The sequence below is a fragment of the Monodon monoceros genome, unplaced genomic scaffold, assembly GCF_005190385.1.
Source record: "Monodon monoceros isolate NGI ecotype Baffin Bay Population unplaced genomic scaffold, NGI_Narwhal_1 Super_Scaffold_7, whole genome shotgun sequence".
Taxonomy (NCBI): Eukaryota; Metazoa; Chordata; class Mammalia; order Artiodactyla; family Monodontidae; genus Monodon; species Monodon monoceros.
The window spans coordinates 94,748,780-94,776,752 of record NW_021703784.1 but is presented as its reverse complement, the minus strand read 5'-3'; the positions used below and the strand labels follow the sequence as shown (position 1 = coordinate 94,776,752).

Below are 27,973 nucleotides of genomic sequence, written 5' to 3'. Positions count from 1 at the left end.
TCAAGGAGCTTACTGCCTGTGTTTTCTTCTAGAAGTATTATGGTTTCAGGTCTTACATTCAAGTCATTAATGCATTTTGAATTAATTTTTGTGTGTGGTATAAGATAGTGGCCCAGTTTTATTCTTTTGCATATGGCTGTCCAGTTTTCCCAACACCATTTATTGGCGAGACTGTCCTTTCCCCATTGTATATTCCTGCCTTCTTTGTCATAAATTAATTGACCATAGATGCATGGGTTTATTTCTGGGTTCTCTATTCTTTATTTTATTTTATTTTATTTTTGCCGTGCCACATGGCATGCGGGATCTTAGTTCCCTGACCAGGGATCAAACCAGTGCCCCCTGCAGTGGAAGCACAGAATCCTAACCACTGGACCACCAGGGAATTCCCTGGGCTCTCTGTTCTGTTCCATTGATCTATGTATCTTTTTATGCAGATATCATATCGCTTTAATAACTATAGCTTTGTAATAGAGTTTGAAATCAGGGAGCATGGTGACTCTAACTTTGTTCTTCTTTGTCAAGGTTGCTTTGGCTATTGGGGATCTTTAATGGTTCCATATAAAATTTGGGATTGTTTGTTTTACTTTTGTGAAAAATGCCACTGGAATTTTGATAGGGACTGCATTGAATCTGTAAATTGCTTTGGGTAGTATGGACATTTTAATAATATTGGTTCTTCCAACCTTGAGCACTTTCCATTTATTTGTGTCTTCTTCAATATCATTCATTAATGTCTTATAGTTCTTGTTTAAATTTATTCCTAGGTATTTTACTCTTTTTGATGCAATGGTAAATGGGAATGTTTTCTTAATTTCTCTCTGAGAGTTCATTATTAGTGTATAGAAATGCACCGATTTTTGTGTATTGATTTTGTATTTTGCAACTTTACTGAATTTGTTATTAGGTCCAACAGTTTTTTGATAGAGTCTTTAGGGTTTTCTGTATATAATATATGTCAGTCGCAGTTTTAGTTCTTCCTTTCCAATTTGAATACCTTTTATTTCTTTTTCTTGCCTAATTGCTCTGGCTAGGACTTCCAGTACTATGTTGAATAAAGTGGTGGGAGTAGGCATCCTTGTCGTGTTCCTGATCTTAGAGGAAAAGCTTTCAGCTTTTCACTGTTGAGTATGGTGTTAGCTGTGGGCTTGACATATGTGGCTTTTATTATATTGAGGTAGTCCCTCTATACCCATTTTGTTGAGATTTTTTGTCATAAATGGATGTTGAATTTTGTCAGATGCTTTTTCTTCATGTATGGAAATAATCATATGATTTTTATCCTTCCTTTTGTTAATGTGATGTATCACATTGACTGATTTGCAAATGTTGAACCATCCTTGCATCCCTGGAGTAAATCCCACTGATCATGGTGTGTGATTCTTTTGATGTACTGTTGAATTTAAGTTGTGTCTTTATATATGCCCTTGGCTTTCATCACTGGCTACTGTACTTAAAATGATATTGAGAAGTCACCCAAGTGTCATATGAGAAATCTTTCAGAATTGAGTGTTAATGAAAAAACCTTGTTTCCTCTGAAGAAACTGATATACTTATTCCTCTATATTAATAAAAAATATGTAGCTGAGCATATTTTCCTGACCAGGAGCTCAGGGACAAATTTTGAAGAGTTGATGGAACAACTATATTGACCTTTCTGCCTTATTTTTAGGTCTTCTATTTAAAGTTTATACTTCTGGGGCTTCCCTGACGGTCCAGTGGTTAAGACTTCACCTTCCAATGCTGGGGGTGTGGATTTGATCCCTGGTCGGAGAGCTAATATCCCACATGCCTAGTGGCAAAAAAACCCAAAAAACATAAAACAGAAGCAATATTGTAACAAATTCAATAAAGACTTTTAAAATGGTCCACATCAAAAAAATCTAAAAAAGTAAAGTTGATACTTCTGTTGTATATGCTCTTTGTTAAAAATTTCTCCATAGTCTTTATAGAAAGAAGCAAGACATAATTAATTTACAAACACACTGGAAACTTAGGGTGGGAATTTGGTTTGATTCCACCTTACTAGCCATTTGAATAATCATTATTATGATTTCATGTCAGTTCTAATAAAGTGCCTTTTGTATTATTTCTTTTTTTTTTTTGTATTATTTCTTATTTTGTACTTTTTAATGTCTTCTTTCAGAGTGGGTTCCACCTCAACCAGAATATTTCTATCAACCTACAGGAAATGAAAAGGCACCAGAAATTGTAGGAGAAGAAAAAGGCACAGTTGTCTATCAGTTAGATTCAGGTATTGTCATCACACTGAACAGTGAGTGATTAATCATGACCAAATTACAATAAATGTATTTTCTATAATAAAAGTGATTTTCAAAAAGTCATATTTTAGTGATAAAGAAACTGTCTTTTCCAGACCAACCTGAGTGGGAGCCCTGAAATTCATGACCAATCAGTTTTAAATTTTCAATCATTTTTTTAAAATGTTATTATGTTTTCTTAATAGTTCTGAGTCCTTTTTGTAGCTTCTTCCTTGTTATTCCCCTTCCTGAAAATCAGATGTTGGATCTTTGGGGAATTTGCTCTTCTTTTCTCCACCTCCTGAACCATAGTGAGTATTTTGTAGTATGTGCATATGACTGTCATTTACTCTGTGGTTTCCTGCATTAATTTGCAGGCATCCTAGTGGTAGAATTCCTGTCTTTTATAAAACTGTTCAGGACACTGTACCCAACAACAAAATACACATTCTTTTCAAGGGCACATGGTAAATTCCCCAGGATATACCATATACTAGGTTGTAAAGCGAGTCTTAATACATTTAAAAGGATTGAAGTCGTACAAGATATATTGTCTGATCACAGTAAAATTAAATTAGAAATCAACAACAGAATGAAATCTGGGAAATCTACAAATATTTGCAAATTGAACAACACATTCCTAAGTAACCCATGGGTTAAAGAAATCATAAGAGTTCAAAAATATTTTGAACTGAGTGAAAATAAAACAACATATCAAAATTTATGAGATGCAGCCAAAGCACTGCAAGGTAAATTTATGGCTTTAAATGCCTGTATTTAAAAGGAAGAAAGATCTCAAATCAATTACATAAGCTTCCACCTTAATAAGTTAGAAAAATAAGAGCAAACTACATCCAAAGTGAGCAGAAGGAAGGAAATAATAAAGATAAAAACAGAAATCAGGGCTTCCCTGGTGGTGCAGTGGTTGAGAGTCCGCCTACCGATGCAGGGGACACGGGTTCGTGCCCCGGTCCGGGAGGATCCCACGTGCCGCGGATTGGCTGGGCCCATGGGCCATGGCGCTGAGCCTGTGCGTCCGGAGCCTGTGCTCCGCAACGGGAGAGGCCACAGCAGTGAGAGGCCCGTGTACTGCAAAAACAAAACAAAATAAAACAAAAACAGAAATCAGTGAAATAGAAAAGTAATACAGAAAATCAAACCAAAAGTTGGTCCTTTGGAAACATTAACAGAATTGACAGAACTTTAGCCAGATCAACCAAGAAAAAAGGAGAGGAGACACAAATTATAGAAATCTGGAATGCAAGGGGACACAAGCATCAACTCTACAGAAATCAAAACAATTACAAGGTAATGCTATCAATGACTTTATGTCAGCAAATTAAACAACATAGATGAACAGGAGAAATTGCTAGAAAAACATATCAAAACTGATTGAGGAAGAAATTCAGATTATGACAAAGAAATTGAATTAGTAATTTTAAATCTTCCTGCAAAGAAGTCCCTGGGCCAGATGGCTTAACAGGATTTGTTTGAATTGTACCAAACATTTAAAGATGAAATAGCACTAATGCTTCAAAACTTTGAAAACAGAGGAGGAGGAGGAAACACTTCCCAGCTCTTCTTATGAAGCCAGTATTCAAAGCCAGACAAAGACATCACAAGAAAACTATAGATTGGTGTTCCTCATGAACATAAATGCAAAAATCCTCAACCAAATACCAGCAAACCAAATTCAACAGCATATGGAAAGGATTATATACCATGAGCAAGGGAGATTTGTTCCAGGAATCCAAGGGTGGTTCAACATAAGAAAATTGATGTGACACACCACATTAATAGAACAAAGGGGAAAAAAAAACACAGTCATCTCAATCAATGCAGAAAAAGCATTTGACAAAATCAGGCCTTTCATGATAAGAACATTCTGAAAACTAGAAATAGGGGAGAATTTCCTCCGTTTAGTAAAGGATATTTATGGAAAGGATGAATCAACTTCAAGCCCACTAAAACAGCTATAACAGCAATACAGACAATAACAAGTGCTGGGGAGGATGTGAAACAGATGGTAATAGTAACCTTTAAGGCAGAAAAGATATATCATGTTAAAGAGAAGTAAGCTAATAGATAGTAATGATCAGAAAAGAAATCTATTTTATTGGAGGAGGAACATGTACCAAGTATAATTAGTAGAAATGAGATGTGTTAAGTCAGTGAAATCAGGGGAGGTTTTTACAGAAAAAAACTGTAATAGGAAGGAGGAACTGCAATGTGTTTACATTCCTACAACTAGAAAAATAAAATGAGCCAGTTTTAGCAGAGAGGACCCATCTGAGATGTGGTTACACATGCTCCGCTCCCAGTTGCCTTGATTTTGAGCTCTCGTTACTATTTTGGCAAAAGCTGGTGAGGTAGAAAAGGTGAAGCAACTCATAGTCTACCTAGCTCCACCTTATGGAATGTCTGAGGAGGAGCTTGGGAGACTTTAAACTCAGATCATAAGTCAGTAGACTTGGGTTATAAATAGTAGGGGATATACTGCTCCTGCAACCTCAAGAAATTCTTGGATATTATAAGCCTGTTTCACCTCTCGTTGACTTTGCTGTAGTCATTTTCAATAAATCAGATGACCATGAATCGCCACCACTTCATCTGTTCTATCCAGACATATTTCTACAAAGGAGGAAACCCTGGGATTGAGAGATCATTCTCCTGATATGGCAGCTTTTGTGAATTGTCCTTATTGTCCTCTTACTACACATTTGTGGCAGCTGTCTTGATCTTCTTGTCCTTTGGATTCATCAAGGAGAGTTGAGCCCACACTGTTGGAGGAATGAAGAAACAGAAAACTGAGAAGATGGGGCTCTGGGGAGAATCTGGGAGTTTGTTAGCTTAGGAGACCTAGAGCAACCACTTGCTGTAAGGCTATTGAGGGGAAAATAAGAAAGAGGTTTTGTTATTGAAAAATGTTACTGTGGGCTATGAGTTGGATCATTTTTTTTGTTTTGTTTTTTAAAATTTATTTTATTTTATTTACTTTTGGCTCTGTTGGGTCTTCGTTGCTGTGTGCAGGCTTTCTCTAGTTGCGGTGAGCAGAGGCTACTCTTTGTTGCGGTGCGCAGGCTTCTCATTGCGGTGGCCTCTCCCGTTGCGGAGCACAAGCCCTAGACATGCAGGCTTCAGTCGCTGTGGCTCGCGGGCTCAGTAGATGTGGCGCATGGGCTTAGTTGCTCCACGGCATGCGGGATCCTCCCGGACCAGGGTTCGAACCCGTATCCCCTGCATTGGCAGGTGGATTCCCAACCACTGCACCATCAGGGAAGCCCCTGGATCGTTTTTAAGTTACCTTAAAGACTAAAGAAAATATTGAAATTCCTATATTAATGACATCTGGTTGCTGATCTGTACTTTGATTGTGGTTCCATGAAGAGATCGAATAACATGGGTCCCCAACTCTTAAATGGATTTACTTGTACTCCTGCTGCTGCTTCTGTTTTTACTTCCTTTTTATGCTCGCTTTCTCCTTTGCTTTCATTTATTATCCAAATATTTATTCTCTAAGTCTCCACAGTGGCAAGGTTGCGTATAGAAGCAAAAGTCATCATAATGTGAATATACTTACTAATGAACTGACTACTTATAAAATCAGACCCCTACATGTTTCTATTTGTTTAATTCTCGTATCTATCCTGCCCGATGGTCAGCATCTTTGCTGGTATCAGTCACTTGTTGATGGTGGATATTGTTAACATCTGACAACATAATGCAAGTACAGTAAAAAATTAATTGCAAACTGAAATTATCCTGGGACTTCCCTGGTGGCATAGTAGTTAAGACTCCGTGCTCCCAGTGCAGGGGGGCTGAGTTCGATCCCTGGTCAGGGAACTAGATCCCACGTGCATGCCGCAACTGAGAGTTCGCATGCCACAACTAAGGAGCCTGTGTGCCTCAACTATGGAGCCAGTGAGCCACAACTAAGGAGCCCACAAGCTGCAACTAAGGAATCCGCCTGCCACAACTAAGACCCAGTGCAACCAAATAAATAAATAAATATTTTTAATAGTAAAATTATCCTTACAAGAGATGCAGGATTGTATGAAGTTGATGAATGTTAAAGAATTGCTTGCACCACTGCAAAGCCATTGACAACTGAGAATCTAGAAATTTTTTATCAGTTAACAGTTAAAGAGAACATCAACAAAAGATGACAAAATAGATTCTTCTGGACACAACTGATAAGAACAGTGTGGTACAAAGAGAATCCTTGGGAGAACCGTGGGGACTAAAAGAGTTTTGCAAAAGTAACTACAAAAAATCAAAGATGTCACATGGCATTCTCACTGAATTTGTCTGAAAAATTGTAAGCCCACCAAAAAAAAAAAAAAAATGAACAATTGATTCTTTGTTATTCCAAAGATTAGAAAGAGGTTGTGATTATAATCTAAATTTTCCTAAATAAAATAATATAAATTGTGTAATGTTTTTTTGTTTTAGCTTAATGTTAAAGAAAAAGTTTCAATCATAACCTTTTCTTTTCACTAATTACTATGATATTTTGTTTCCCCTCTTAGACAAATTGCACTCGTGCCAGTTCTTCTCATGCTTCTATTTCTGTTATATTTAAATCTGGAATGATATACCAAACAATGACATGGAGTGTACTTTATTTTCTCTCTTTTTTTTCCCCCCTTTATCTTCTTTTTAAATTAATAAATAGGTGCTATTTGGCTTTTTGTTTGTTCTTGTAGAATAAGATTGCAAATGTTTTCCGGTGCTCCACTTAGAATGTAATTTTTTGCCAACATCCTTTTAAATTAGAGTTTAAATGGGTATAAGCAGTATTTGAGTTGCCAAGGGTAACCAGGTAGCAAAAGGAAGTCCTCTAAACTACTTAAAGGTCTTCAAATATATACATTTTTAAAAATTAAAAGTCTCAGCAAGGACAATGGAAAATTTAAATACTCATTGTTCTTAAGCTAGAATAGTGCTGAACACAGAGGGGTTCAATTAATATTTGCTGGATAGATGGATTCTGAGTGAAACTTGGACCGAGTATGTCTGTCTCATCTGCAGTGCCCACCGAAGATTCCTATTTCACCAGTTCCAGAGTGGGAGGCAAACCAGGGATTATCAAGGAACTGGCAGTCACGTTGCAAGGACCAGAAGATGATACTCTACTGTTTGAATCAAGGTTTGAGAGTGGGAACCTGCAGAAAGCTACTAGAGTGTGAGTAACAGAGGAATTTCCCAAAGGGATGATGACTGAAGTGACTGAGAAGTGTCTTCAGGAATCATGTTAGCGGTCAGGAGTGTTTTTGTGAAAGAGAAAAGTGATGAGAGGTAATTGTGAGGACGATGAAGAAGAATGGAATCATTGTGACTCATACTTTTCAGAATGAAAATTTATCTAAATTATTTTTTCTACTTCTAAAAGAAATTAGTGCGCGTTTGAAATTTGCATTGTTGACCTGAAATAAACAGACTGTCAGATATTTCTCCAGCAAAGATGCGTTTATTCAGGATTGGCAGAGAACTGCAATTCAGGGTCTGCAACCACGGGGGACGCCACATGCAAGTCCCACACTACAAGAGAGGGAGAAACTTTCACTGAGAGGAGAAGGAAGTTGGGAGGGCTCCAGTAAACAAAGGGTCCGTGGCTTTTCATTGGCTGAGTCCTTGCCAGGAAGGGAAAGGAGTCTTTTTTTCTTCCTGTTGGGCTCTGCTATCATTGCAGGGCATGAGAGCTCCCTCTTCTGGTCTCCCAACTCTATTTAATTGGGTTTCTGGTTATTAATTTTTTACAGTCTCAATAAAAATACCATAAAAGTTGCAGTTCTATAATCATACCTCCTGGATGCAGCAACTGTGTATAGTTTTGTGTATATGCATTAATTTTCTCTCTCTCTCTCTATAATATGTAATATACACAAATTATATATTTTTTAAAATAGGAAAGTGGTATACATACTGTTTTACATGTTGCTTTTTTCCACTTAATAAAATTTAAATATTTTTCTATGGCCATATCACAGATATTCCTATTGTCCTATTGTATGGATACTCCATACCTTATTTACCTTGTCCCCAACTGATGGGAAATTAAGATGTTTACAATATTTTGCTTAATGAATTAATACCCTTAGGCATTTTTTTTTTTTTTGGTCGCACTGTGCAGCTTGCGGGATCTTAGCTCCCCGACCAGGGATCGAATCCATGCTCCCTGCAGTGGAAGTGCAGAGTCCTAACCACTGGACCACCAGGGAATTCCCTGCATTTATATTTTTAAGTATTTGTGGTTTTATGAGATAAACTCTAGAAATAAAATTGTTGGTTCAGGGTTTGATCACTTCAGTACTGCTAGTTTTTGCCCACTTGCCCTCCCAGTGTGATTTCAGTCCCCATCAACTGTGTGTGAGAGTGCCTGGTTCGCAGCACTGGAATGTTGATGAGATGGAGGGGGAAAGGGCATCCTATTTTAATTTGTACTTCATTAATTATGCATGTGGGTGAATATCTTTCCATGCTTTTTGGCATTTGTATTTTGTCTTCTGCAAGTTCAACAAGGTGAAAGCATTCCAGAGATGCCCCCTCATCTTCAAATAAGTGAGGATCAGATATAAAAATAGCACAGAGGGCTTACAGGTCTCCTCTACAGTGATGATGTCCAGGATGTAGCTAACAGCCAACATGGGGCTCTGGTTTCACTACTGTTCAGTGTGTTAAAGAGAAATGTGTTGAAGTGGTTAGAAACTGCTATTGGATACTCTCAAAAGATACCAAGAAGCTCACAGTGCTCCCAGAAATGCTGTGCAGCAGTGTAAGTTTTGAGATTCTTCCTGTCCCACTCCGAATAAACTTTCTTTTCCCAAGTTCCTGCTAGCCTAATATGTGAGTTGGAAAACTAGGGAAATAAGAAAATAAATATGTGATGTAGCAGGCTTTTCTGTTGTAATAAGATCTGTTTTTACCAGAGGGAAACAATGTTTGTTTTTTGAGGGGCGTGTGGAGTTATAGAGATATTCTTCTGTGTTCTCTATTACAGAAACACCTATGAGTATGAACTCACCTTGCGAACTGACCTCTACACAAATAAGCACACTCAGTGGTTTTATTTTCGAATTCAGAACACCAGAAAAGATGTCACCTATCGCTTCACCATCGTCAACCTCCTGAAACCCAAGAGCCTTTATACTATAGGGATGAAGCCACTCATGTATTCCCAATTGGATGCCAGCACCCACAGCATTGGCTGGAGGAGAGAAGGAAATGAAATCAGGTACTATAGGAGCAACACGGATGATGGGCAGCAGCCCTTTTACTGTCTCACATGGACCATTCAGTTTCCACATGACCAGGACACTTGCTTCTTTGCACACTTCTACCCATATACGTACACTGACTTGCAGTGCTTCCTCCTGTCAGTGGCAAACAGCCCCGTCCAATCTCAGTTCTGCAAACTCCGAACTTTATGCAGGAGCCTTGCAGGAAACATCGTCTACCTGCTCACCATCACCAACCCAGCCCGGACCCCTCAAGAGGCAGCTGCAAAGAAAGCTGTGGTCTTGACTGCCAGAGTGCACCCTGGGGAAAGTAATGGCTCTTGGATTATGAAAGGCTTTTTGGACTTCATCCTTAGCAACTCCCCAGATGCCCAGCTCCTCAGAGATATCTTTATCTTCAAAGTGGTTCCCATGTTAAATCCAGACGGAGTGATCGTGGGGAATTATCGTTGTTCATTGGCTGGAAGGGACTTGAACAGGCATTATAAAACTATTCTGAAGGAGTCTTTTCCTTGTATCTGGCACACCAGGAACATGATCAAGAGGTGAGGCCTTTATCTATTGGTCTTACTCTGAATGCTGTGAGCACTATCCGATGGCATGAGATCTCTTCTCATGGCACAGGAATCGGGTATAGCTTTGTGGACAGTCTTCAACGTTCTGTTTGCAGCCACTTGGGTTTGTTCATTTTCAAACTTTAAATCATGTTTTAGCTTTGGGTTGAAACTGAACATGCGAGATTTCAGCTAGAAGCATTTCACTTCTAAGTGAAATGATTGAATGGAAAAGGTCAAAAGTCAAGGAGTTCTTGATGATGAGACTTCATGATGAGACTTGTGTAACAGTAATAATAATAGTAGCACCTAACAATTAGTGAGTGCTTATGTACGACAGGCAGTATTACACATGACCCGTTTAATCTTCACATTCACCCTGTGAGGTAGGCACAATCAATATCCCCATCTTGTATATGATGAGGAAATTAAGGCCCAGAAAGTTTAAGAAACTTGCCCAAAGTCATAGAGCTAGTTCTCTGGTTGCAGAGTCTGAATGCCTTATTACCATCTTATATTGCCTCTTATGAAGAATGAATAATAATGGGACTTCCCTGGTGGCTCAGTGGTTGGGAGTCCGCCTGCCAATGCAGGGGACACGGGTTCGAGCCCTGGTCCGGGAAGATCCCACATGCCGTGGGGCACAACTACTGAGCCTGCGCTCTAGAGCCCGTGAGCCACAACTACTGAAGCCCATGTGCCTAGAGCCCGTGCTCCACAAGAGAAGCCACTGCAGTGAGAAGCCTGATCACCGCAACAAAGAGCAGCCCCCGCTCGCCACAACTAGAAAAGCCCGCGTGCAGCAACAAAGACCCAATGCAGCCAAAATTAAATAAATAAATTTATTTTTTTTAAAAAAAAAAAGAATAATAAATCAATCTGCATTTTCCAAGCATATATAAAAGCAGTTGAAGCCTATGATAGAATAGCACCCGCCTTAAGGGAGCTTCCATTTCGCTGGGCATGCAACTGCAGCAGATACGAATATGTGAACGCACGCACCTTCTCACCATATCTGTGTGAATGGCTGAGAGTTGTGTTGGGTTGGTAGGCAAAATGGCTAAGAACATATATTGGAGTCAGGCAGGCCTGGGTTTGAGACCTGGTTTTACTACTGGGTGGTTCTGTGACCTTGGAAGTGATTTAACCTCTCTGTGCTTCCGCTTTCTTATCTGTAGAACGGGGATGATAATACCTGTGCTGGGTGGTGACTGTGAGGATTCAATGAGATAATCCATGTAATCTATTTAGCACAGTACCCTGCACATTGTAAATGTGGGGCATTATTGTTACCACCACCGCCATCATGGAGAAGATGTTTGGAGGTGTCCTGGTAATCAGGAAATAAAGAAGAGCTGAGTCTTAAAGGAACTAGCCCTGGAATGTCAGAAACCAAGGCTTTCTTTGGTTCTTTCCCCTCTCTACCTCTCTCTCTTTTCCACAGTTCTGCACCAGAGTGGGCTTTCCTTTAGTAGATTTTCTCCTCTTTCTTGTCAGCTTATGCAAGGCCTACCCATCTCCCCTTTCCACATCCCCTTTTCCATCAAGTTCCTCTGGCTGGCAGAGGCAAGGAGTGCTGGTGACATGTTTCCAGCAGGGGCTGAGGTTGGGCATAGGGTCCTTTGAAGGTCATTAGGGGCTGAAATTTTCTTAGGGGGGAAAGTATCAACAGACATCCTTAAGGAAGAGACTCCAAAGGATCCTTGATCATGCTCATGCCCCGTATATCCATTGAGTTCTTTGTTTGCCTCCCCCACCCCCAACAGACTTCTTGAAGAAAGGGAGGTTCTCTTGTATTGTGATTTCCACGGCCACAGCCGTAAGAGTAATATCTTCCTGTATGGCTGTAATAACAATGATCACAAGTTCTGGCTTCACGAGCGAGTCTTTCCTTTAATGTTAAGCAAAAATGCACCAGATAAGGTAAGCATGTAAGGTAATTTTCTGTCCATTGACTAAGGGGGAAGGATAACTCATTGCTTCCTATATGCAGTGTTTGATTTGCCACTTTTATCTCTCCATTATCTTGGGTAAATCCCAGCTACCTGGACTTCAAGAATTTAGAAACGTGTGGCTTTAAGAATTACTCTGTGTCCGATGAAAAGATAAGTAAAATGTAGTATATCCACACAATGGAATGTTATTTGGCAGTAAGAAGAATTAAGTACTGGTATGCTAGGACACGGATGAACCTTGAAAACATTATGCTAAGTAAAAGAAGCTAGACACAAAAAGCCACATATATGATTCCATTCTATGAAATGTTCAGAAGAGGCAAATCTATAGAGACAGAAAGTGGGTTAATGATTGCCTAGGGCCGATGTGGGGAGGATGGCATGGGGAGTGACTGCTAATGAGGGGTACTGGGTTTCTTTTCGGGGTGATGAAAATGTTCTAAACTTAGGTTGTGGTAATGGTCGCACAACTCTGTATATCTTTAAATCACTGAATTGTGTGCTTTAAATGTGTGGATTTTACGGTATGTGAATTATATCTCAATAAAGATGATTTTTTTAATTGCTCTAGGCACAGGTTCAAACTGTTAGTAGGTAGAATTCTCTATCATCTTTCATCCTGTGTTTGGCAGTGGAAGAAGGGACTGAAGGACAAATGCTAATATTGCTAATAGCAAAATGCTAATATTATATGAGCCTCCACAGAAACGTTTATGTAATACAAGATCACAAATAACTGCAAGATATTAAAGGGCTAATAAAAACAACTTAAAAGTCTTTAATAGTTGGCTGAGTAACAGCTCTGTGACAGTTGTATCTGCATTGATTTAGAAGGTGGTTTTCAACATCATAAATAAATTCACAAAAAGTAACTGTCATTGGAAAGAAGAAAGAAGAAGGCTGGATTCAGAAAAGTATTTAAATGACAGTGTAAATTTTCTCACATAAAGATATAGGACAAATATTTTGTCTCTGCTACTCTTATCTGTAAAAACAAAGAAGAAAGAAAAAGGAAGCCTTTTTTCCTTCTGCCCTTTATCCCTCCCTCCCTTCTTTCCTTTCTTTTTCCTTTTCTTTTTTCAATCTTCCTGTTTTTTCCAGGAATCTCTTTTCTTCACATGAAATCCCATCCGGAACCTAGCGTTTAAAACAATGAAAAGCAGCGCTGCGCTAGTTGAAGTGGGCGGAGGGAGGGCTCAGCACCCTGCCATCCTGTGTCCTCCTCAGTTCTTGCAGCAGGAGCGCCCTGGGGCTCCTCGGTAGAACCTCTGGATTTCAGAGAGCACAATTCAGAAATCACTGGTAGTGAGACGCCTTCCAACTCTAAAGCATTTTCAGCAGGACAGGATAGGTTGGGATAGTTGCAAAGTATATGTTTACAGACTCCAAGTGAGGAAAGAGAATTGGGGCGGTCATGAAAGACAGTGGAGGATATTGAACTCCAAGCCAGAAACGTTAGTGATGAGCAGCAGAAGAGCTCTAGGCAGAGGCTGTAGGGGTGGGGCACACACAGCTCATAGAAAGAGGGCAAATGCAGCTAGACCCAAGGGTTCAAGTTGGGGAGGGGTAGAAAATAAACCTTAGAAAGGCTGGCTAGTGCCTTGAATGCTAAAGTAAGCCAGCATTCCCAAACAGGCCCTCAAGGAACCCTAGTCCTGCAAAATGTCCCTGGGGAAGGTGGCGAAGGAAAGGAAGGGTTCATGAGCAATGAAAATCAGAATATACTCTCTCCCCTTTGGAGGGTCAGCGTTCACAACAACATATTAAATGCTCTGAGAAGTCCCGCAGAGGAGGCCTGTTTGGTCTTGTTAAACCTTCTTCTCCCTGACCAACAGAACTCATTTTTTTCCTCTGTTACATCTAGTAACATCTCTTAGAATTAGTATGTTATGGAACATACGTTAGGAAGTAACATACAGAACCCAAGGGAACCATTTTTTTAATTCATATTAGTGAATTTTAGACATCTTAACGTTTGCCAATTTATAATTAACAGAGGGCTTGGATTTCTCTTTAGTTCTCTTTCCATAGTTGTAATTTTAAAGTCCAAAAGTGCAAAGAAGGAACAGGACGAGTCGTGATGTGGCGGATGGGAATCCTAAACAGCTATACCATGGAGTCTACCTTTGGTGGGTCCACACTGGGTAAGCTCTCTTTTGTATATCATAAGCCAGCATGGCAAGGGGACGCCAAGCAAAGCACTGGGGAGATGAAATCTCCTTGAATGTTGGGGAAATAATTGACCTAGAAGATTTTCTTGTCTGTGCCTTAATGTTAAATTTGAGAACCCAAAATATGAGTGTGAAACGTAATACCTGATGGGGCAGTATGGCATAGTCGTTGCTCAGGCCCTGGAAATCAGGCAGGTCTGGGTTTGAATTTCCGTTTACTGGCAATAATAATAGTACCTGCATTACAGGCACTACTTAATGAGGCAGTGCATGTAAAGCACTTGACATAGTGCCTACCACAGAGTAAAGCCTCAGTAACTGTAGCCATCATGATTGTAAACTTGTTCATTGTCAGAGATTCTCCTGAATCAAACTAAAACTAGAAGGAGAGAGACCCTGTCCAGAAGCGTAATATTCTAGAATCATAGGTGGTGTTTCTAACGAGATATTCATAAATTAGATTTGCATTTGCTCATTAAGATTTAATAAGAAGTGTTATGGATTTTTTCCGCAGGCAATAAGAGAGACACTCACTTTACCCCTGAGGATCTAAAATCCCTGGGTTATCATGTCTGTGACACCCTTCTGGATTTCTGTGACCCTGACAGAACCAAGGTAAAAATGGGGTTTCGAGAAATATGGTGATGTTACTGTGATCGTTTTCACATGGGTCCAAAGTCAGCCCAGTGGGATTACAGGCAATCTTTATTTTCCTCTTAATATTTTTCTGAAGTTTTTCTAGTCAAAGAAAATAAGAAAGCCCCCAGCCTGCAGTCTCAGCAAACAATAAGACCTCATACTTCCCCAAGAACAGAGGCCATGGTGCCAGCTTCCGTTCAGCACACCTCTCCCTCACTTCTATGCTTAGCTGTGGCAGCACCAATTCTTACTTCCCTTCCTCCTATTTCAGAAAATCAGGTGTCCTTTCTCTTCTCCAAAACTATCCCTGTCCTTCAAGCACTTGCCAACCTCCCCTGTGGCCTCCCTGAGGTCTTGCCTCAGTTACCTCCTCTCTTTTCTGTGCCCTCAGTTTTTTCCTTTTCTTCTTCCCCTCAACTGCAGATGTTCTCAAGCTGCCCCCATCCTAAATACAAACAAAGGCTTCCTTTAGCCTTGTTGCTCCAGGAGATTATTTCTATTTCGCATCACCACTCGCCTTCTTAAAAGGGAGCCTGTACTCATGGTCTCTAACTCGTCTCTCATACCCCCTCTGAAATGTCGGCCCTGGGAACACATGACATGCACCACTCTGGATGCAACTGTTCAATTAAAAAATACTTAAAAGACACTTTGACCTCAACATAGGGCCTGTTAAATCAGATTTGCCGTAGGCCAAATTCTGAACAACCCCATTCTAACTTTCCCTACTCAATAAAATAAAATAAATCTGACCTTTGCATTGTTCAAGAAGTGTATTATTGGCTTTAGCCAGGGAAAAGTGACCAAAGCAGTGTTCACTGATATTCTGCCCTAAAAATGCTTCTGTCTGTTCTTACAGCTCATGTAACTTATTGTTAACACGTCCTTAGTAGCAGAGGTTACAGCTTACTCATCTTTATGTCCCCAGCAATAAATAAAGTGCCTTTCAGCGTATACTTAGTAAATATCTGATGAATAACTAAATGAATAATCAAAAATAGTTCTTTTTTTCACTTCCATAGTTCATGCAGTGTCTAGCAGAGCTTAAAGAGCTCTTACAACAGGAGATCCATAAGAAATTCAAAGAACTTGGACAAGATATGGATTTAGAAGGAAGCTGGAGTGACATCTCTTTGACTGACATTGAATCCAGGTAACAAACTTCATTTCAAAGAAAAAACATAGGGGTTCTATATATTTTTTTTAAATTGTCTTGCCTGCTCTGTTGTTTTGTCGGTTTTGAACCTCAGGTGCAAAATATTGAATAAATCACGGCACCCTTGAATGCACTTCATTCCTTCAACAACTCTGTATTGAGTGCCTGATCTTTGACAGCCTCTCTTCTAGGCTCTAGAAAGCGTTAGGGAGATGGGCAGGCAGTTTGTGTAGGGCCTCGCAGGCAATTGTGAAGCCTTTGTCTTTTACTTCAAGGGAGATGGAAAGCCTTCGGAAGGTTTTAGGTACACAAGTATCGTGACCTGACTTAGGTTTTACTGGGGCTGCTATGTGGAAAAGAGATTATAAAGAGGAAAGGTCTAAGCAGGACACTCATGAGGAGGCTCTTGCAATAATACAGAAGAAGGGTGATGGTGCTTAGGGGTGTAGCAGTGTTTGGGGGTGTGGGAACTGGTTGGATTCTAGATATATTTTGAAGGTTCACACATTAAGATTTGCTTATGGATTGGATATCGGGCATGAGAGAAAGAGAGAATGACTCTATAATTGGTTGGATGGAGTTGCCTTTGACTGAGCTGGGGAAGATGAAGTGGGTGGAGAAGGTTAGGGGGGTGATGAAGATCAGCAATCTAGTGCTGGGCATGTTGAGTTTGAGGTGTCTAGTAGATGTCTAAATGGAGATATGGAATAAGCAGTTGGATATATGAGTCTGGAGTTCAGTGTAGAGAGGTCTGATGGAGAGAGTCATCATGGATAGATGATATTTAAACCTTAAGTGTGGCAGATATCCCAAGGGAGTAAGTGCAGGTAGAGTAGAGAAGAGGGCTGAGTCTGAGCTGGGTACCATAGCTGTAAGAGGTTAAAGAGACCATGAGGAGCCAGCGAATAAGACTAGGAAGGGACCAGCACGGCCAAAAGAAAACCAGGAGAGTGATTCTTTTAAAGTAAATCAGATCGTGTCATTCCTCTGTTTAAAAACACCTCAGTGGCTCCACCACTTCACTCAGATACAAAGTCAAGGACCCTACAGTGGCCTACAAGGCTATAGGATCTAGCCATCTGCTACCTCTGTGACCTCCACCCTCACCTCTCACACACTGCTACAGCTACACTGGCCTCCCCGCTCTACCTCAGGGCCCTTGCACTGGCAGTTCCAACTGCTCTCCCCCAGATATTCACAATGCTAATTCCTTCACCCCCTTCAAGTCTTTGCTTAAGCGCCAGCTTTTTCAGTGTGGCCTCTACCCTCATTACTCTAATATTGCAGCTTGCTCCCCTGCCTTCACCCTCCTGCCGTTCCTCAACCCCTTTACATGCTCTGCTTTTTTCCATAGCATTTTACCACCTTCTGTATCATTTGTCATTCTATATCACTTATGTCTTTGTTGTGTCTGTTATTTATTGCCTGTCTCCCCCTACTAGGGTGTACGTTCCACAAGGTCAGAGATCTTTGTTTTGTTCATCTCTGTATCTCATTTACTTAGAACAGTACCTGGCACATAGGGAGAGCTCAATAAATATTTGTTGAATTCATTTAGTATGTAGGATCTCGGGCCCACTCTAATAGTCTCCACAGCTATTTTAAGAAGCCCCCAGGTAGGGGGTGGTTATTTCACAGGTATACCAGAACACCTGCTACTCAAGCTTACCGCCCCAGCTGTCCCCAGTCAGAAGGTTCTGGTCAGGGCATGGTGGCCTTCTGCTAGAGACTGCACTGTAGTCTGTGGTAGAAAGTGGGAAGGGGATGGCTCGCCCACCCACTCTATGTAGCACATTGATTCTGGGTCCTAAAGTAGTTCTGCTGGCTGAGTCTCCCAAATGTCTCTTTAGGAACCTTAAACCAGACCAGCAGCCCAGGTAGGGTGTCCCATTCACCACGTCACCTCTTCCACTGTCCCAGAATCCTTTGCCTAACTCTCCAGGACCACTGCATCAAACCCTCTTCACTTTCAGCCTCAAAAACAAAATGCCTCCCGCATATCAAGTCATACATATAGGGCCCAGGGGGACCAACTCAGAAGCGTCCTGACTGCCTTCTGACAGGCTCAGCAGGGATACTTTGAGGCATTTAGTTAAGAGTTATTGAAACCAATCTGCCAACCTCTGCACCAGCCTCCATGGGGCTCCTCCTATCCATTCACACGGTTACACAGAAAAGCAGACTTCTGTGCAAGCCCAGTTTGAGTTTGCTCTGTCTGTGTGCACATACATGATTTTCGACATCATCTGGGGTATACTGCATCTAATGTTTTTTATCCCATTTGTTAAAGTTTTCTATTACCTCCGAAAGGGACTTCAGAGGCTATTATCTAGTGGCCTCAAAGGCTACTCCTCAGACTGGAAGAGCCTTGTGAGAACAGGGAGTTGGGAATTAGATCAGAGAAGAGAGGGCTTTCTTCCTGCTGCCTTGCTGTGGGGCTCCTCATTGTGCACTGATGGGAGGGCGGGGGGGCCTGAGCAGAATGAAAGTGCTGAGCAAAAGAGTGGTTTGAAGTGCTGTCTTTTCCCAGGAGATTTGAGTTTTGTGCCTAAGACGTTTTTTTATATACGGAGGACGTGTCATAGAGCGCAGCTTTCAGTTCTAGCCAACCACACCCCAGGAAAGGGGAAAATATAATGTGACACAGAAGCAAAGGACATGATGAAGGAAGAAAGGATGGATTATCTGTGTCTTCATTCCTCCTAGCCTTTGAAGAAAAGGGGAGGGGACAGTTTGTGGGGAGAACTTTAGATCAATCTAGATGTGCTCCAGAACTTTTGAAGGGGGAATTGGGGTGATAAAAGTAATACTCCTAATCTCTGACCTACAGATTCTTTGTTATTAAATATATCTATTTGCATATTCAACACATTTTTGAAGAGTACCCAGTCAGATCCTTGCTCTCTGAACTGGTAGTGCCTAGACAGGTATGAACGAGACAAAGCCCCTGCTTTCAGACAAATCCCAGTCCCCTGCTGTTCTCCAGGGCCGCTCATTAAGAATCCTACAGTCTCTCACAATCACTGCCAAGGGCAGCTTTGCCCATCCGGCCAGTGTTTATTTTGCCACTTGGTTCATCTCTGTTTCCTGTGCCCTGCCTGGCATGCAGTAGGTGTTCAGAATGAATGAATGGATATGCTTATCAAGAATTCTTAGTAATTGAAACACAGGCAATGAGGGCAAATAGCAGACTAGGTGTCCTAATCCCATGCTGCTGGTCTGCTAGGCATTTTACATCCTAGACATTAATAACAGGTATCTCCCTTTTTCCTTTCCTTTTGGAAACAGCACCAGTGGTTCTGACAGCTCCTTCTCAGATGGTCTCCCTGTTCACCTACTGAACACAGCAGATGAGGTAAGATTATAGAGACTCTTGCACCCAGAAAGTAGCAGCCTAAAGAAAGCATGACACTACTGGATAATTTGGAAGAATTTTCAACTATCCCAAGATCTGCAGAAAATACAGCAGTAACATCCTAACTGGTTACCCTGCCCTGGAGTCTTTCATTTTGTCCTTTATAACTTTCTTTTTTAAATCTAGGGGGGAAACATGCGAGAACTCCATATTTATTCCAAAATTAATTAAAAGTGGGGGAAAAAAGTTTAACTAAAAGTGAAACCCATGTTAAGAGATAGAGGTTGTTAGAAATGACCCAGAATTTCCCTGGTGGCGCCGTGGTTAAGAATCTACCTGCCAATGCAGGGGACACGGGTTCGATCCCTGGTCTGGGAAGATCCCATATGCTGGGGAGCAACTAAGCCCCTGCGCCACAACTACTGAGCCCGTGTGCCACAACTACTGAAGCCCGCTGCCTAGAGCCCGTGCTGTACAACAAGAGAAGCCACCGTAATGAGAAGCCCGCGCACCGCAATGAAGAGTAGCCCCTGCTCGCCACAACTAGAGAAAGCCTGCGCACACGCAGTAACAAAGACCCAACGCAACCAAAAATAAATAAATAAAATATAAACAAAATTTTAAAAAAATGACCCATACTTTTTTTTAAAAATAAATTTATTTTTTTATTTTTGGCTTCACAGGGGCTTTTCTCTAGTTGCGGCGAGCGGGGGCTCCTCTTCGTTGCAGTGTGCAGGCTTCTCATTGTACAGCACAGGCTCTAGGCACGCGGGCTTCAGTAGTTGTGGCACGCGGGCTCAGTAGTCGTGGCACACGGGCTGAGTTGTTCCACGGCATGTAGGATCTTCCCAGACCAGGGGAGTCCCACAAATGAGCCATACTTTTAAAAAAATGTTTGTTTACATGGTCTTAGGTAGTTTTTTTATATTTCCATATATTAAGTAATTTTTCTTCTGCCCCATTTTAACAGACTTGTTTTTCACATAGATGGTATAAGAGCTTTAGAAACAGCAAAATGTTTGTTGTGGTTCACTGTGCACCTGATTACCTAGTTGCATTAAGAAGTATCTTCATCATAGGGTGAGTTTAAGGCTGTGTCAGAAGGAACCAGCCATATCAGACTGGACCCTACAGTTTCTTCAGCTGGATTTACAGCAGCATCAGTATAAGCTTCACCACACCATAGGTACCTGGAAAATTAGTCCTGAGCTTCATTTGCTTAATTATTAAAGCCACCCTATGGTAACAACCAAACTGTGTCTATTAAGCACACATCTAATAATCAGTATTATCTGTACCTGCCAATATTGCCATAAGTAATGTGCTTTCAAATTTTATATCACAGATATTTGTTTATTGGTATAGGTGCCCCTTTGGCAGTATATCTATAATAGGGGGATTTGGACGGTGTTAAGTGGGGAGGGGTCTCTGGTAATGAGGTAACCGAACTGTTTTTTGATTCTCCAAACCAACAACAGTTCAACACTGTGAGGGCACACATACTGGGTTAGCCATTGTGTCTTGAGTGTTGTGTGAAAAGAGTGCTACGTGTGGGTAGGCGTACCGCTGGAATCCTCAATGGCTAATTTCTCTGTGCTTTCTGGAATAGTTGAATCAGAAGAAGAAGATGTATAAGAAGAAAAAAAGGAAGCCACTTCAGTCTAGGAAACAGCGAAATAAACAGTATCAGAAAAGTAATTTGATGCAGGAGTCAAAGTTAACAGAAGATGCCCCAGTAAGAAAGCTCTGTTGCCTACTTCTACTGTCCAGTTAGAGTTTTCTACAGAGGGAGCAGGACAAAGAGTTAAGGCTTACTCTAAACCAGAAAGGGAATGGGAAATAGGGCAGGGGGAAGTTTTCTATTTGGATTTCAGAACTCTCCCATGGGTCCTCTGGATATCCCTAAGCAGATTTCAGCTTAGCGCACTAATCCTCCACTACACTCTACCATAGCAAGTCTGGGTTTCCACCAAGTCTGGATTTCCAGAGGAAGGAGATGGTAATGGAAAAGTGGTGGCTAGAACTAGACCAGAGATTCCGGGTGGCTGAGAATTCAGGCCTGGTCCAGGCTAAGGACACTTGGATACCTCCTTCCTGCCTGCCACGCCCACACCATACCCCCTGCTTTCTAAAGATGAAAATGCTTTCAGAGGTGGGAGTTTTACTCTTGGGTGAATTGGGTCAATTATGAGTTGATTAATTGTAATAGAGCAACTGCAAAATATTCTCTTTGCTATCCTTCTAGGAAGGGGCAGGGTTTGCTTCTACTCTGCAAAAGCGGCCTGCTTTTTTCAAAAATTCAGAGAATACCAGTTCTTCAATGATGAAAAATGAAAAACCAAGGTTGAATGAGGTAGTATTTTTGCTTGACTTTTTTTTTTTTCACTCACTCATGAAAAATTTATTAAAAACCTTTTTTTGGTAATATGGTTAAAGTGTACAACATGATGATTTTTTTTTTTTTTTTTGCGGTATGCGGGCCTCTCACTGTTGTGGCCTCTCCTGTTGCGGAGCACAGGCTCTGGACGCGCAGGCTCAGCGGCCATGGCCCACGGGCCCAGCCGCTCCGTGGCATGTGGGATCTTCCTGGACTAGGGCATGAACCCGTGTCCCCTGCATTGGCAGACAGACTCTCAACCACTGCGCCACCAGGGAAGCCCTACAACATGATGATTTGATATATATATATATACACACATTGAGAAAGGATTGTCACCGTTTAGTTAATTAACACATCCTTCACCTCAAAGAAATATTCACTTTTTTTTTTTTTTTGCTGAGAACTCTTAAGTCCTACTCTGTTAGCAAATTTAAATTATACAACACAGTACTGTCAGCTATAGGCACCATTCTATACATGGTAATCTTCACACCTCATTCATTTTATAACTGAAAGTTTGTATCCTTTTACCACCCTCTCCCTATTTTCCCCAATCCCAAGCACCTGGCAACCACCATTCTACTCTCTGTTTCTATGAGTTTGAATTTTTTTTTTAGATTCCACATATAAGTGATACCGTGCAGCATTTGTCTTTGTCTGGCTCATTTCACTTAGCATAATGCCCTCCACCCATGTGCATATGTTTTGTTGCAAATGATAGGATTTCCTTCCTTTTTAAGGCTGGATTATATTGTTTGCAAGTATTTTCTCCCATTCGATAGGTTATCTTTTCATTTTATTGATTGTTTCCTTTGTTGTGCAGAAGCTTTTCAGTTTTAGTCTCACTTGTTTATTTTTGCTTTTATTGTCTTTGCTTTTGATGTCAAATCCAAAAAATCATTGCCAATGTCAAGAACTTTACGCCCTATGTTTTCTTCTAAAAGTTTTACAGTTTGGGATCTTGAATTTAAATTTTTAATCCATTTTGGGTTGACTTTTGTGTATGGTATAAGGCGGGGTACAGTTGAATTCTTTTGCGCATGTGGATATCTAGTTTTCCTAGCACCATTTATTAAGGATACAGTCTTTTCCCCCACTGGTTATTTTTGGCTCCTGTGTTGAAAATTAATTGACTATATATGCATGAGTTTATTTCTGGGCTCTCTATTCTGTTCCATTCTTGACTTTTTGTCACACAGATTCTCTGATTTTTCCAATTAGTACGTCTCTCTCAGAGGGTGAAGAGTGCAATAGCCCTCTGTCACTCTTACTGTCAGTACCAGGGGAACATTAAAATTGGTGGGGACACTGACACTGCTTTGGATTAGACACCACTGAAGTCTGATATCACATATTGGTGAATTGTGATTTTATACCCAAAACATAAGAGCTGGCTGCTTTAACCATCCATCCATCCATTCAGCAAATTGTATTGTGTAACTACTACGCGCCAGGCTGTCTGCTGGATGCTGGGAGTGCAACATTGAACAAAACACTATCCCTGCCTCAGGGACCTTAGGGTCTGCTGGGTATTTTAACAAGTAAGCAGGAAGCTACATACAGAGTAGGATGCAGTAGGAAACAGAGGAGACAAGTTCACCCAACTTTTAGTACTTTGGAGTGTGGCTATAAAATCCTTGATTCTTTTATGTATAAAAATAGGTTTGGGGCTTCCCTGGTGGCGCAGTGGTTGAGAGTCCGCCTGCCGATGCAGGGGACATGGGTTCGTGCCCCGGTCTGGGAAGATCCCACATGCCGCGGAGCGGCTGGGCCCGTGAGCCATGGCCACTGAGCCTGCGCGTCCGGAGCCTATGCTCTGCAAAGGGAGAGGCCACAACAGTGAGAGGCCCACATACCACAAAAAAATATATATATATAGGTTTGGGTACAATAGTAGGCAAATAGGGTGCATGAGGCCCTCCTCGTGTGGAATGCTGCCCTGTGGTTAGGGATGATAGAATAAGCTCCCACAGCATTACACGGAGGAGCCCGCACAAAGCACAGCCATCTCTGTTCAGTATTGAGGGCCATTCGGTGTCTAGTGTAATAATGGCAAGAGCACAAGCTATGGGGTCTGTCTTGAGTTCAAATTCCATCCCCACTATGTAGTTTTCCGTGAGTTACTTAACCATCCAGGGGCTCAGTTGCTGCATCTAAAATGTTGGGGTAATAATATCTACACATAAGGTTGTTGAGAATATTCAATGTGAAACCGTGTGTGAAATGCCTGGCATATGGTAGGCATTCAATAAGTATTAGTTTCCTTCTTTTCTTCAAATTACTGTTTGTTTGTGTTCTGCCTCTCTTTTCATGTTAGAGTATCATAATGAATCAACATGCATGAATAAAAATTACTCTGTGTGTTTTATATAATCACACTTGTCCAAGTGGAAAATTTAGTGAGAATGTGTTCATTTATTTTAGTTAAATGGAAGAGACAAAGGCACCTCCCTGGGCCCATCAAAAATGACCACCTTGATTTTGACTAAGAATAAAGAGAGAATGCAGGTATTTCGCCTGATATATGTATATATATATGCCAGCAATTAATTTACTTTTCACATGTATTATGTGATTTGGAGGGGTGGTGATCTGCAATCCACACAGTATCACCTCCTTGGATTTGCTCTGCTGAGGTGAACATCTAATGTAGTTAGATGTAGTCTCAGGCTACAAAACACCTGACCAGCCAGGGGCATTGCCCACAAAGTACTGCAGGATGGAGGAAGCCCACCCAGGGCTGAAAGCTTGCCACGGAGAATTTAGTTTCATTTCAATGAACATTTGTTAGGTAGCTATTATTTTGTAAATCCATGGCAACATTTCAGGTAAAAAGTGATGGTGAATGCAGTGTTTCTGAACCCTAGGAGGTGTTAACAAACCGGGGTGTCACCATCAGTTGTGAGGGGTGTTTCACATCCACTGTTACAGTGATCGTTCGGTACCGAGGTTTGTGAACGATTTGCTTTTTTAAAATAGTAAGTTAGAATGAATTCCTATTTATCCCTATAATAACATCTCTCTTGCTCCTTTGAACTTGCATATTCTTTCCTGAGAGGGAGGAAAAAGAAGTAAAGAAACAGCTGGTGAGCTGTGGTTTCAAATAGCCCTGACTGTGTCTGTGGGAAACTGCTGTTCACCTGTGTCCGGGTGGCGCAAAGATTGAGGACCACTGGATTACTGTAGGTGCACTAGGTGTAGAATGGATGATTCTCTCAAGGTGAAGTCCCTGCCGTCTTCCCAAGTCTGCTGCTTGGCAGTTCTCAGGATGATGCTCTCATTTACCCGTCAGTATTTTATGGAGGACCTACTATGTGTGGGGCCCTTTGAAGACTGTATGACATGAGCCCTCCCTTAAGGCCATGATCCTCTAGGAGGGGTAACAAGGTAGATAGTCCAAACACCATGATATAACAGAAACAGAGCAGTGAAAAGAGAGATGTAGATAAAGTCAAATCAAAGAGGATTCTGTCCTGACACGCTGATAAGTGTTGACTGTCCTCTTTCCTCATACAGCATCCACTGCAGGATGTCTGTGGGTGGCTAAAACCATATCCTACCACTGAAACATGCAAGCTAGGCTGTAACATGTAACCAGGGATTCAGTTAAACACAATGTAGTAGACGAATGCCATCCAAACCTTTACTTTTACTTCATTTTCTTTAACTTTCTAATTTAATGTTTCTGTAACAGATGTAGGCATTTAAATTCTGTGGCAGGTCAGATAAGCAGAGTTTTAAAAAGGGGACAGTCTCCCAGCCTGTAAATTAAGCTCTTCTCTTCCTTTGCATAATGTTTCTAGACAGCTTATAAAATGCAGTCCCTAAACTTCTCAGGGCAATTAAAATATTGCCCATGGACCTTTCTTTGGCTATCAGAGGGACTAGGACAAATGCTTGATTGATGCCTGCCCTGTAACAACGCCAGCTACTTTGGTATTTGAGGGGAAATGCAGATACTTCTCACTGACTCCTGCAAAACCAGCACCAACCCTAACTATAACTTCAGGAATTGCAGCATCAAGTGGTTCACCTTTTATGTCTTGTTTGCACAGAGAGAGAAGCCAGGATTTACAGGATCATGCTCTCCAAAGAGAAACACAAACCCCAGCCAAGAGCCAGCTCCAGATACGAAGCCAAACTGGTCCAGGAACAGATACCCTGCCACAAAGGGAGGCCGTACGACTGCGGTGGTATACCCATCCTTGCACATATACACCTACCCATAGGGTGCCTGGGCCATGCCACACAGGCGCTTCCTTGCTGTGTTTTGGGTTAGACACATTTTGTAACGAAGGGATTTGTATGCTAGGGAATTGCGTTCATTTGTGGTATTCTGTGTTGTGTGTTCATCATGCACTGTCCTCACCCCAGGTGCTTACACTGTGTTCATGCTCTCAAGATGCATACCTCACTAACGAAATTATTTTTTCATAAAATGAAATTTTATTGTGATGTATCCAAAAGCTTCCCTTATCAGAAATTGAAGTGTGTGCTCGTGAAACTACAACACAGATATACCTCAGTTTAACCAATAGATATTCTCTCTAAAATTATGTGCAAATCAATTTTAAAAGTGCAAACTCTGTTTTAAACGTATTCTGGGAGTTTACTATGTTAAAAGTCTTGTGTCAGAGCTTTCTAGTGTTCAATGATTAGTCTGACTGGGGTATATCAGGTTTGCTCAGGGTGAGGTGTTCCCACATAGAGACGACAACTCATGTACTACCTGGAAGTCAGTGTTGCATATATTATGTTCAGCATGGTTATGTAAATTTTTTAACCCACTGATTAAAATTCTTTCTCTCCCACAAATTGTTCCCTTTGATTGGTTAACTGCATAATCTTGTGTGAATAGATATTTTAGATTTTCTATCCCTCGCAAGCACCAAGCACCATCTGCTGGCTACAGCCTGCATGTCAACGTGCAGGAGTCACGTTAAACAAGGGTCACTCCAGTTCATGCCAGGCCTCCTGTTGCTTCCTTTCACATTGGATTGAAAGTTTCCTAGTATGTTTTTTGTCATCACTTTTAAACTCTTTCAGCCACCACCACTACCTAGATGACTAGAGATTAGAACCAAATGGCAACACATTTTATTATAATCCCAGTGTCTGTGTCTTTTTTTTTTTAATTAATAGACTTTATTTTGAGAACAGTTCTAGATTTACAAAGAAATTGAGGAAATAGTACAGAGAGTTCCCATATACTGCCCACCTCTCCCCACACACATTGTGTGCGTGGGGTTTTTTTGTTTTTGTTTTTAATTTATTTATCTATTTATTTTTGGCTGTGTTGGGTCTTCGTTGCTGCACGAGGGCTTTCTTTAGTTGCGGCAAGCAGGGGCTCCTCTTCATGCGGTGAGCGGGCTTCTCACTGTGGTGCCTTCTCTTGTTGCGGAGCATGGGCTCTAGGCGTGCGGGCTTCAGTAGTTGTGGCACGTGGGCTTAGTAGTTGTGACTCACGGGCTCTAGAGCGCAGGCTCAGTAGTTGTGGCACACAGGCTTAGTTGCTCCGCAGCATGTGGGATCCTCCCAGACGAGGGCTTGAACCCGTGTCCCCTGCATTGGCAGGTGGATTCTTAACCACTGCGCCACCAGGGAAGCTCTGTGTATGTGTTTTTAAAGAGAATATCTGCCCATGCTCTTTACATAGGAGTTTGCAAATGGCCTTCTTCTATTCCACATCTTACACCCTAAAACTATTAGTCAACATTTTAAGTATCTAGAAATCACCCAGCCAAAACCCCACTTTTTATTCCTAAAAGGATATCTTTAAAGGACAAGTCCCAAAACAAACCACTGAGAGCAAGCCTTGTTTGAAAGTTGTTTAGAAATACTTGGTTTTTGCTCCAAATAATTTTGGAAGAAGTTTATTAAAAGCACCCCAGTATGATATTTTTGGAATAAAAAACTAGAATACATGATCAGATTTTTTTTAAGTGCTTTTTGAGAGTGAAAAGCTTCCTGAGAGCTGTGGTTTGGCTGCTAAGATATCAAAGGGGCAAAAAGGAGAGAATCCTATGCAATCCAGGCACAGCCTCCACATCCAGTAATTGCCAAAAGGCCATGGCAGTTCAGTGTTGGGCCCTGCCCAGCTCACAGTCAGTCCTGTAAAGTAGTAGCTATTTGTTTTCTTTAGAAAAGAGGGGCAAGTTTGCCTGCTTAGATTAAGAGAAAGTGCCCCGCAGGGCATTTACGTGCTACAGCATCTAAGCCAATATGCCTATCATTTCTCATTGTGCTTTTTTTTTTTAACATATC

General features: G+C 41.2%; 1 protein-coding gene across 7 annotated transcripts in view; it reads left to right on the top strand.

Annotated features, from left to right (window-relative positions):
- AGBL2 (ATP/GTP binding protein like 2) overlaps nt 1-26,514 on the top strand; it is a 43,557-nt gene extending 17,043 nt beyond the window's left edge. For 3 of the 7 annotated variants that reach the window (XM_029209493.1, XM_029209494.1, XM_029209492.1), the window contains exons 6-18: nt 2,147-2,254; nt 7,293-7,446; nt 9,262-10,044; nt 11,820-11,976; nt 14,026-14,152; nt 14,694-14,794; nt 15,841-15,971; nt 19,263-19,329; nt 20,939-21,064; nt 21,575-21,682; nt 24,134-24,217; nt 24,577-24,658; nt 25,765-26,514. In XM_029209493.1, the coding sequence (XP_029065326.1) occupies nt 2,147-2,254; nt 7,293-7,446; nt 9,262-10,044; nt 11,820-11,976; nt 14,026-14,152; nt 14,694-14,794; nt 15,841-15,971; nt 19,263-19,329; nt 20,939-21,064; nt 21,575-21,682; nt 24,134-24,217; nt 24,577-24,658; nt 25,765-25,988 (2,252 nt within the window). In that variant the 3' untranslated portion in view covers nt 25,989-26,514. Of the gene's footprint in view, nt 1-2,146; nt 2,255-2,486; nt 2,573-7,292; nt 7,447-9,261; nt 10,045-11,819; nt 11,977-14,025; nt 14,153-14,693; nt 14,795-15,840; nt 15,972-19,262; nt 19,330-20,938; nt 21,065-21,574; nt 21,683-24,133; nt 24,218-24,576; nt 24,659-25,764 lie in introns of those variants that run through there. The other 4 variants (XM_029209498.1, XM_029209495.1, XM_029209497.1 and 1 more) reach the window with 4 other exon arrangements.
- The last annotated feature ends 1,459 nt before the right edge of the window (nt 26,515-27,973 follow it).